Below are 11,640 nucleotides of genomic sequence, written 5' to 3'. Positions count from 1 at the left end.
TTCTCTACTCACTCCTTGATGTTTTCTATCAATTCCTCATGGTTTCTATTAAGACCAACTCAGCAATTTCCATTGGTCATTGTGATACTGTTTGAGTAACTGTTCTCTAACACAGTCTTTCTTGACAATATCTTCTTGGATTCCTTCCAGATTCTGAATATTGTCTTCCTCTCCCAGCTCCTGCTCTCCTTCCATCCAGTCTGCCTGTGTTTGTGTACTCCCATCATGGCCACAGGAACAGGCCATCTTTTTTAAAGGATGTGGCCCTAGCATGCAGTTTCTCACACTGCCACAAACCTCTGTGTTCTGACCAAGAGGAGCTGGAGATGGTGGTGGCTCTCTTTCACTTTTCTTCTGTGTGATCAACTGAGCATGTGACAAGCTGTTACAGGATAACATACTTCAGGCTACAACCACTTCTGCAGCCTGTCATTACTGTTTACCTCACTTAACAACCTACAAGACATGGTTGGACCAATACTTGAAGTGTGCCCCCCAGGAACAGTTTGTTTCACTCTGTCACCAACATAACACACTCTCCAGTGGCAAAAGTTTTCTTTTTAAGTATAGTTCTCAGTGTTTCCCTACATAGTTCTCCTCTGGTAATATAGCCAGAGGAGAATATAGCCTAAGACATTTCTTGAGGTGTATGTTCAAAATATGCTCAGTAAACTTGGATGCTTTCAGAATCTGTTGAGTGCAGTCCTTCCTTGAGAACATGAAAGGCTTCCTGCCATCTGGCACTTGCTGTCTATTCCCCATGTACTGGTGTTTTTGTAAGTTCTGCCAGTAGTGCTATTCCTTCAAAAAACATTGGCACAGATTCTCTGTAATAACTAGCCAGACCTAGAAATTGTTCCTGTTTCTCCTGGTGCCTGTAAGCCATTCCTCAGTGCCTGTAGGTATTGCCTGTTGGAAGTTTTGAATATTTGATATCTTTTGCTGACATATGCTGAGCTCTGCCTGCTGGTAGTCTGCCTCCCTAAGCAATAGCATTGCTTGCAGAGGCTTTGGACAGTCTGACAGTAATTTGCAGATCACTGCAGCACAACAGACCTGTGCATACCCCACTTGGAACCCAACAACACTGTCTATTTGTTACTAAAATGTTACTGTTGTTTCACATAAACCAAAGGCTATCCTTGATTTCAAGGTTTAAGAAAGGCCATTCTGCCTGGAAGCTCATATCGGAGTACCTCCCAATGCTAATTAGTTAGATTTGGGGTGACTTGGGTTAGTGTAGCTCTCCCTAAACACCCTAATAAATATGACGTTTTCATGTGACTATTCATTACATTTGGAAACTGGGTTTCTTTCCCAGAAATCCATGAGATTCATTAGCAATTCATCCTATCTCTGCACTATGCTTTCAGGGGCTGAAACCTTTTCCTAGCTTTCACTTTACAATATTCTCTGAATATGCTTTATCTTCATTCTGCAGCTGAGTCCTTTCTGGATGTCTTTTATTCTTGATAACTGCATACATCGAATTTTCTGAGGTGCTGGTTGCTTTTTTGTTGTTGTTTGTATGTTTGATTGGTTGGGTTTTTGTTTGTTTTTTGTTGTTGTTGTTTAGCTTTTATGAGGATACAGTCTGGAAATCCTGCACTATTTTCTCCAGATGAGAAAATGACTTTATATTTACAGTGCAACACATTAGTACTAAGACAGGATCAATACATTGTCACAGAAGTTAGGAACACGGACCCTAGAACTGATAACAACACCAGCACTACCATCAGATGGCACAGTACATCCGTAGCACACAAGTACCACCCTTTTTTATTTCATCCATGCTTCTTGTGACTGCTTTGTTGCACTGTATGTTTACTATGTCATACCTGTAAATGTACCACTGGGTCTTGTTTTCTCCTGTATCCTAAGCTTGTAGACAACAGCAGCACTTCAAACCTTCCTGACTGCTAGGAGTACATTTTCTTGAAGAAGGTATTGTATACAAAATGTTATGACTAATGGACAATTGCTAACTAGGGAAGGTGTTGCAGACTTTGAAAGCAAGTTTTGAAAAAAAAAGTATGAAGATAACTCCAGTTGCTCACAGTATCACCTACTAAAGTTTTCACCCCACTTTCATCCTCCTTCCACCTCATTGTTTGTGATGAATCTTATAATTTTGCCCTTTTTCTGGCAAAAATAGAATACAATATGCTACAGTCTTTTGGACATATGGCATATGTTAATGGCATATATTTCAGAAATTTAATTTACATTAAAATATAATAGGAGGAAATGATAAAGCTGATCAGCAATTTTTCTATGATTTCTAAAGCAAAGTTCCTTGAGCTTAGCTGAGAATTTTACACATGAAAGTCAGGGGGGGAAAAAATAAAAAAAATAAAAAACATTTCCTGTGCTGCCTCCTGCAAATACATATTATGGAATCTTTTTTTGATTTTTTTTTTTATATATATTTTGGCCTTCTTTTTGTAGTGCTCAAAGGATAGAAGAGTTTTATATAACAAGTATTAAGCTGGAGCCATCATAAATGTTTTTATAAAATGCTTAAAAACACAGATGTTACTGCTAGTGTTAGCACTGGAAGGTACCTCTGCATTGATGGTTTAGCAAACACCATATTAATTTGAGGCATTAATTGGTGGATCATAGAATCATAGAATCATTAAGGTTGGATAAGACCTCCAAGATCATCTGGTCCAACCATCACCCTACCACCAATGTCACCCACCAAACCATGTCCCTAAGCACCAGGTCCAACCTTTCCTTGAACACCTCCAGGGACAGTGATGCCACCACCTCCCTGGGCAACCCATCCCAATGCCTGACTGCTCTTTCTGAGAAGAAATGTCTCCTCATTTCCAACCTAAACCTCCAGACTTCTGTAAATAACTTCAGACCTCCACAGGTACACAGAGTACAGGACTCTAATGAATGACGTTGTTCATTTTCTTAAATAATAAGGGCTAAATAATTAGCTATTGGGATAAAATCTAATCTAATTCCATTGTTGACCTTCCTTTGAAAAGTAGGTTGGATTTGGGAGCACCCAGGGTCCCCACCAATCTGAGTAATTGTGTGAATCTGTGAAAACCACATGGAACACAACCTTGGACTAGGAATGTAGAAGTGTCAGTGCAAATACCCCAGACAAAAATCAATTTCTTTCTTAAACATTCACACATACATAAACACACATGCTCATACGCATACGTGCACAGACACACACACATAAAATGTTCATTTTTCTAGCCAAAATAGTTAAGTTAATTCTGCAGGCAATATTTTTACTCCACTGAAATACTGGTAAAAGTCTCCTTGACTCAAGTGGGTTGAACTGATCCCACTCAACACAAACCTTGAGTGAAATATAACATCATTTAATAACCTGTTAGCACTTAATTTCAATTAGATTAAACCAGTGAGAACGTCCTTCCTTTACGGAAGTTAACGAGTCAAGAACAAGCATGGAAATAAACCTACATGTAAGTGACAAGTAGAAACCACACTGACAATTTCAGTATATTTATATATTGCATGAAAAATGGAGGTAACTTATTCCTCATTTCTGAGACTGTCGTAAAAGCAAGGAGTTACAAACATTCATCCTGTTTCAGTGACGTTTCTAGACAGCTTATTTCATCATTAGTACTCAGATGCTGAAATCATTGTTAAAAATACACTGCTACAGGGATAATTGTGTAACGTAGCAACTCAATATTGTTGTGTGAGTAGAAAAATACCAAAACAGCACTTTACAAATAGCAGACATTTGCTTGGGTCTTGGATAGAATTTTGCAATTGTTGGGGAAAATGCAAAATCTCTTTCTTCACCACATTACCAATTTTTTCCCCACATATTCTCTCTTCTGCTTTTCTTTCTGGAATTGGAAGAGTGGTTATGCTTTTTTTTCTTTTTCCTCCCCTTCATTTTCTCTTCCACATTCCACTTTCAAACAGCCCTACCCCTCATCCAAGGAATACCAGAAACAGCAACCATTTTGAACAGAGTGGTCAAAGGCTTAAGCATTGCTGTTATGTGCGAGAGGAAGGACTGATAAGAGTTCAACAACCCTACCTCCACACAAGCTCCAGAACAGCAGTCACAGCTGGGTCCTGTGATTTGGGGCAGCAGAGACAGGAAATACTTGCCAGCTAAGCCCCAAACAGTGTTGCCATGACCCTCCGGACACTAGTCTTTGAGGAGCCCAAGTGCAAACAGTTACTCTCTTCTTCATAGACTTTTCCAAGAAGAAAACAGAATTAAAAATAAATATAGGCATGCGAGTTGAATTTCAGGCCCTATTATATGATGCTTCTCTGTTTCTGTTGTGCACCCCTACCTTATGGAGTGACTACTACTTGCAGGCAGCATAGTATTCTTGTAAAATAACAAATAAAAAAAAATTAAAAAAAAAGAAGGTTGCAGGCAGACATGCTCCCACTCACAGAAATGTGCAGTAGGCTACAGCAGATCACCAAAGCAGTGCTACTGGTGGGCATCACATGTTGGGACACTCGGGCAGGACTCAAAGCTGCCCACTGGGTCTCTCTGCTGTATGCCACTCTTTAACCTAGCTATGGATTTTCCAAAGTGCTCTGTCTCGGAAATGGAGAATGATTTTGCCCTCTTACTTGGTATCTTCTGAGTTTGCTGCCCAAAGTATGCTTTGGCTCTGTGACTCAGGGCAAGTGATTTTTGTCACTTGTTCTGCTTTTCTTTCAAAAGAAAGTAAACATATCTTCTTTATTTCCCAAACTCTTCATGAATCTATACCATAGTATTACCCTTTTGAGCTCTTGTATGAGCTCCTTTAAAACTAAACACTCATCCCAGTCTTAAAGCTGTGTCCTTCCTTAGAGCTGCCTTTTCATATTTTTCCCTCCAAACAACCAAATCTTCCCTTTGGTCCTTTCTCCTATTAGCAAGTAATGGATATTTGAGTGGCTGTTTTTTGTCTTTTTCTGATTCTGAAACATAGATAAGTATGCCTATATGATTTTATTTAATAAGCTGTGACCCGTGTTCTGATGCTGTTTGCAATTTCTTTTGCAGGGGATTTTTCTGAGCTTACAGTAAACCCAATTTCAAGGGTCAACTTCTATTTAAAAAGTCTTCTACTGTTGTTTATATTTTAACCACTGTGCTAACTAAAGTACCCTGACTCTGAAATAAGATCTGATAAACTTCCACCTATGGTAGGTCTCACAGTGGTCAAATAAACGAGAACAAACACTACAGGATCAAAACTGGGGAAAGATTAAGACAATATATGGAATTTATGACAGAAAAGAGGAAAGGAGGAAAGACAGAAGTAGACAGACTAACAGTTTTAAACAGCTCATTTTAAACATGATGCCATGAGAGGTCACTTCCTTGTCACAAGACAGCAGTGAGGATCATCAGCCTGGCTGATGAAACCTTGCATTTTGACATTTTCACATTGAGAACTTACAGAATAAGCATTATTATACCAAAATAGATTTCTGACAATACTCCCATATCCAGTTTTCCAGTACCAGATCCATTAACACAGAGAGAGATTATCTTTCTCCAAATCTGGATTATCATCCTTGAAAGAAATGGGAATCCAGATTTTCTTTTCTCAGCTGCACTGAAGTAGACACATTTTAACCAGGTTTAATGCAATGAAATTGAGACAAGAGCTACTCCCAAGCCTAAAAAAGGAAACTGCTACAAACTCGTAGGACAATATGTGGGCCTTTAACATGAAGAAGGTTTACAAAAGAGTGCTTGCTTGCATGGTGCCTGCAAGTGTTCCCAAACATATGGACTCCTGGATGGAGTGATGTGGCAACACATCTTTGGCTACACCGAGTAGTTCTTTTGGTTTTGAAAACTTTTAGGAAAAGCTTTTCTGACTAAAATTCCTAAAACATTATGTTTATCAATGTTTTACAAACTCAGCTTAAAAGATTTTCAAATCCTCCCCCTTCTCCCAAATAAATTGTTGTTGTTGTTGTTTGTTTGTTTGTTTGTAACTCAAGCAAACTGAGTCATGGACAGTATAAACAGCTTGCTCCTGAGACCATCAGTCTCACCACCAGCAAAGGGCAGACCAGAGCCAGGCCTGCAACACTTGCTCTTGAGGGCCACCCAAGATGGATACTTGGAGGGGTTGTCCTCCACCTGCAGCCTCAAGTCAGGCCCAGATGATATAACATGGTGTGTCAGGCACAGCACTCATCCCACAGGCACTTGCAACTCCCTATTCCCACCTCTCCAAACTCTTCCTGCGCACAGAGGCAGCTGAACAACTGACACTGAATCAGTCCCTGGCAGGAAGATGGGGACTGAGGATGGCCCCAAGGCCCTGCTGGGAGGGCCGGAAAGGAGGGGATCAACTCCAGTGTGCATAGGAGAAACAGCCGTATCTAAGCCGAATATATAGCTCTATTCTTACACCTTAACCACCAGATGGGCACCGTAATGTGGCAACCCAGAGAATACCTCTGGACATGGAGAATGCAGAGGAGTGGGGAAGATGGCAGAGGCACTGAGGAGGGCATGGCTGTTCTGAGGAGGAAGGAGAAAAGTGCAGCCACAGAGCAGCCATGTCCCACCAAGGCATTGGGCCCATGCAGCAGCTCCAAGTGGCCAAACCAGACTGCACCAAGGCTGTGGGGCAGCACTGTGTCCACCAAAGGTGCCAGCTGCCCCCTCTGTGTGTGGCAGTGCAATTTCAGGAAGGTCATAGGCAAGCTAACAAGACATGAGGATAGGTGAACGCACACTGGCTGGGCTGGGCCAAGATGGTGGCTGGGGCACCAGAGGTATGGAATGGGTGAGAGGAAACCAGGATCTGGAGTGAGAATGGAAAATGGGGTTAAGATTGTGAATATCATGTGAGACTAAATGAGCCTTCAGTAGCTCTCCAAAGCCTGTTTGCCACCGAAGCTTACTTTGTGATCTGCTCCTTCATTTCATCCTTCTTTCCCAATGATTAATTGTTCCTAAAACTGGTAACCCCAATCCCACATAATTGCAAAGCATCTAATTCCTCTCTATCGCTCTTCAAGAGTTTTCCTCAGCTAAGTCCAGCTCCCATCACCTCCTCTCTTGGGCCCATCTGCTTTGGTTCCCTGCTGGTCTCCCAAGATTCTACAGATGGCCCACGCTTTGCTGTATTTCACAAGTCACATTAAAATAACATCAAACATAGAAAAATAGATAACACGGTATTACAGCACCCTACGCAAAACTACAAGCAGGACCAGCTCTTGATTTTTCATAGAATGTGTAAAATAGCAGCTAATCTGGTACCCATTTGTAAAATAGCAGCTAATCTGGTACCCACACTACAGTTCTGCTCTCATACACATTTACTCCTTCATCCCTAACCTTATCCCAGACTCTCACTACAATGTGGTTTAGACTTAAAGTAGGTGCAAAAAAGGTCATGGATAGACTCACTATTTTTTAGGTACAGTACATGATTCTATGAACTTTTTGCCTTCAATTGCAAAAGTCTGAACTTCTTGACCCAGTGGTGCACATTCAAGCCTGTTTTCCTCATCCAGCATCCCATCCTGCCTCAGGTGAGTCACTAGCATATTTGATACCACAAATTGTTTTGAAGCTCCACCAGTGACCTAACATGCAAGAGAAGCCATTAAACAGTTCTGCATTGTAACTTTTCCAAGGCAAAGGCCACTTGGATATGCAGAGAAGAGCTGATGTTGAAATCAGTATAATAATGAGCAAAGTCTGACACCCTCACTGGATGAGTTTATGCATACAATATGAGGTTAAATGTCTGGAAAGGAAGAACACTAAATAGCTATCTATGGGTCTTAAACATAAAGTTATGACATGCTAGACATTGAACCAAAATGACCTGTAAGTCTTACTCATAAAAAAAACACCACCACCAAAAATAAAAATAAAAAATCTTATTTGAATTATTTGATTAAAAAGAAAAAAAGAATAAAAGTTATATTAAACCATCTTTCAAGTGTTAAAATTGTCTCAATCTGATAGTACCCTGAGATTACCCTGAGTGCTTACCCTGAGATTAAATTGAAGTTGGTCCTTACGCACCAGTATAAGTGTGCATGGCTGAAATTACCACTGGGACTCTAGTGTTAAGGAAAAAACAAGTTCTGCCTGGACAAACAATTCCCCATGCTTCCCAGCAACATTGTTCTTGACTATTCTCTAGCAAAGTGAGACCAAACAATTTGAGAACAAAAACATGTCTCACAAAACAGGAAAGTGCCTTCACATTTCCCAGCATCCAATAATACAAATGTCGGAGCCTGATTTGGTAATATATCCAATTCAAGGTTGTTTGAACGTGCACTCCACGGCAAAGGGGGTCACAGCATGGGAGAATGATTAACTTAATCTGCCTGCCTTGTTTGTTTGATGCCGCCTCACTCCAGCGCAAGTCAATAAAACTTTGTGCACTGACACACACAACTTCCAGCACCTTCCAGCTGGGCCAAAATGGGAATTAGCAAAGCTGCCTTGCTCTTTCTTTTTGTGCTCAGCTCAGGTAAGAGTCCTTTGCCTTCCACTTGTGTGGGTGAGATGGGGGCCAAATGCTTGCAAGCTCCATGTTGTGGAGACGGGTCCTCAAATCCACGTGTCACCACTTACCTGGATGATGGTGGGTTTGGGGCTTGCTCACCAGCAAGAATTGCCGTTGAACAAAGTGAGAGCTGTGGTTGCTCTGTTGTGTTTGTTAGAGGCACGAGAAGAGCAACAACCTTGGTGTGTGCATGGGAACAAATGGCAAGCATTTGCCAACATGCCAAATGGCCAGAAATGGTGGCACCTTTGGCAAGTAGCCTTCTACAAGGACATGTGTTTTTCATGTGTAATTGGAAAATATAAAAGGGGTCACAGTTAGAAAAATGTATGAATAGATTTTAGCAACTAGAAATATTAGAGGCAAGTCCCAGAATAACAAATTCTAGATACTGTTTAATGTTAAGAACAATCATTTTTAAATTCTAGTTTCTAAACTGCGTTTTTCAAAAACACCCTAATTCAAATCAAATACACTTCTCAAATAAGTAAGGATTATATAAGGAGGTGGAAAATATAGGATTTTTACTTTTGTCTACAATACTCTATTTCTGCTTGCAAGCCTTTCATCGAATAGCTATAAATATTTGCATTTCTGAAAAAGGCAGTAATACATCTTTCTTACACTGAAAAAATCCATAGACTTTGGGAAAGTGATAGCAAGAAAATGTATCATGTTTTTATTGTAGTTGCATGTAGTTTCATTGTTTTCTTAAAGTGTTATGCCCTTCCTAACAAGTTATGACCCAATCAATATTTTAAAAAAATCAAATGCTGTAATTATTATGATAATGTTATGTCAAAGTGTCAAAACAGAACAGAATTAAGGTTGCAAGGAGGCTACACCATAGAGGGAATTCTTCGATTCTTCACTTGAATCTCTTGACGTTGTGGAGAGCATTACAGCACCACTGTGACATTTTATTTTTTTAACCTAGTTTAATGTTTTCATTCACAATTGACTTCATCTAAATGTCATTTTTGTTTTGAAATACCTAGTGGAATCTGTGAGTCCTGTGCCTGTCATGTGAATTTTTATTGTATCCTTTTCCACTTTATCTTCATTTTATTTTTAACTATGCTTTTCTTTCATGCACACTGTTAAACTGTCACCCCTTAGGGCCACTCTGTCCCATAGCATACACACAGAAAAAAACATCTAGTAACCTCTCTGGATTTGCAGTGGGGTGAGAGGAAGTATAGTCTAGCTCTTATGTCCATGTTATCAGCTCTACATTGTAGATGCAAATTTATCAGAAAGAGCAATACTCAACTGCAGGCACTCAGTTGAAGGAATTTAACTGTACCAGGAGTCATGCCAGCCTGTTTCACACTACAGAAGAGCATTTCTTAGGGAAGGATGAAGTAGTTGCCTGAAAGAAATTTCCTCAGTATCAAAGACATAATTAAATAGTCCTGTAAAGTCCCTTGATCAGAGTCTATAGGTCTGAGTGGGAGGAGGCTGCCTTCTCTCCATCCTGCTGCCATTGGGCAATGGCTCAGAAGGAAAAGGGTTAGAAGATGATGAAGAAATAAGTTCCTCTCCTTTAGCATGTCTGTCACTCATGAGGGGGAAGCCAGGGTATGATTCATAGCCTGTATGCCTTTTATTCTGCAACTGTGTAAATCAGAACACGGAACAGCGCACAGAGCAGGACTGGGGTGTGCTGCAAAGACCATGGGCCAAATGCCTGTTTGAAGTTGAAACCATGCAGAATGGATAACTGCCAGAGCCAAATGTTTGTCAGTAGAATCATATGCTCATCCAATAAAGAAACTGTAAAAAAATCACAAGACTCCTGCAACTCCATGACCCTGCAGCTGTGAGTCATGAAAGTCATAGTCTGGTCAACTATAGCTAAGCATTCAGAAATTGCATAGCTGTAATAGGAAAAACAAACAAACAAACAAACAACAACAACAACAGAAGCACTAAATGGCAAACTCCTTTACAAGAAGATTTTATCTGAGCATTTTTGGTGTTCATTGGTTCACACAAGACTACCTTTTAGTGTCACATATATGGATCATGCAGCTGTAGCTCAGAAGCTGTAAGATTAATTTATTTACTGGTTTATTGTCCTGTGTTCTTTCATTGCAATAGACAGCAACATCTGCTACCTTAATAATTAGGTAAGATCAAATACAGACTTATTAAAAAAAAAAATGATAAACTGAACATGACTACAGTGATAACCCCAAAATGATGGCTCATTTCTTGCAAGAGAATTTAAACAAAGGTAACTATGGTGTGACTGATAAAACTGAAATGGTCCTATATGGGTAGAGATCAGCAATAGACAACACTTTCATATCCTTCCTGAGTCCCACTTCTACACTTTCTCCAGAGTATGGACAACCAATATATTCTTTATGTCTCTGAAAACACACTACTTTCTTTCTGTCATTTTCCTTTGTTCTCTTCACTTTATACATTAGGTTTGTGTTACTTGCAATGACTTTCAGAATGACACAAAGCACTGTTCAAGCCACATCTCTGTCTTGTTTTCCACTGGGTTTTTAGTGACACCACCCTATACCATACCAGGCAAGAAAAACCTTTTTTAATTAATTACTCTGTTAATGTCATCATTAACTGATTTCTCACTGTAACTAAATGATGATGTTGCTCACCAAGGTGACAAAGAATTTAACATGGAGGTTTGAAATTATCATTTCTGCATTCACATTCTTACCTCTTTTTTTCTCTTTCCTTTTAGTGCAAGGAAGCATACTAGACAGCTATGTGAGAACAGAGGGAGCTTGGCTGCTTAACCCAAAGAAGCAAATTTATAAGACAAATACTAAAGAAGAATGTGCGGAGCAGTGTGAAACTGAAACTAAATTCACTTGCAGGTAATTTCTGCTGGTTCCTATATACATGTTTCAGATGGTGGAAACATGCACATGCACAGATGATGGAGTAGTCTACTTTATTTATTGACTGAACTTGAAAGGAATATCCTAGGAGTATGCTCTTCTGAGGTTTGTTGGAAAACCAGAAGGCATATAGAAAGTCAATGCCTGAGAGACATGGATAAAGACAAACAGAGAACAATTAAGAAAATTATGTCAGATTTTTATTGGAAAATATTATTATCTCTTGATGT

At 39.8% G+C, this 11,640-nt stretch overlaps 1 protein-coding gene across 1 annotated transcript in view; it reads left to right on the top strand.

The window, feature by feature from the left end:
- The first annotated feature begins 8,446 nt into the window (after window positions 1-8,446).
- Window positions 8,447-11,640, top strand: part of PLG (plasminogen) — a 29,661-nt gene continuing 26,467 nt past the window's right edge. Inside the window, exons 1-2 of the mRNA XM_040552545.1 lie at window positions 8,447-8,495; window positions 11,251-11,386. Coding sequence (XP_040408479.1) covers window positions 8,447-8,495; window positions 11,251-11,386 — 185 coding nt within the window. The remainder of the gene's footprint in view (window positions 8,496-11,250; window positions 11,387-11,640) is intronic.

This window comes from Cygnus olor, chromosome 3, assembly GCF_009769625.2.
Source record: "Cygnus olor isolate bCygOlo1 chromosome 3, bCygOlo1.pri.v2, whole genome shotgun sequence".
Lineage (NCBI taxonomy): Eukaryota > Metazoa > Chordata > Aves > Anseriformes > Anatidae > Cygnus > Cygnus olor.
Note: the sequence above shows the minus strand (reverse complement) of the source record. Positions and strands in the feature narration are given on the sequence as shown.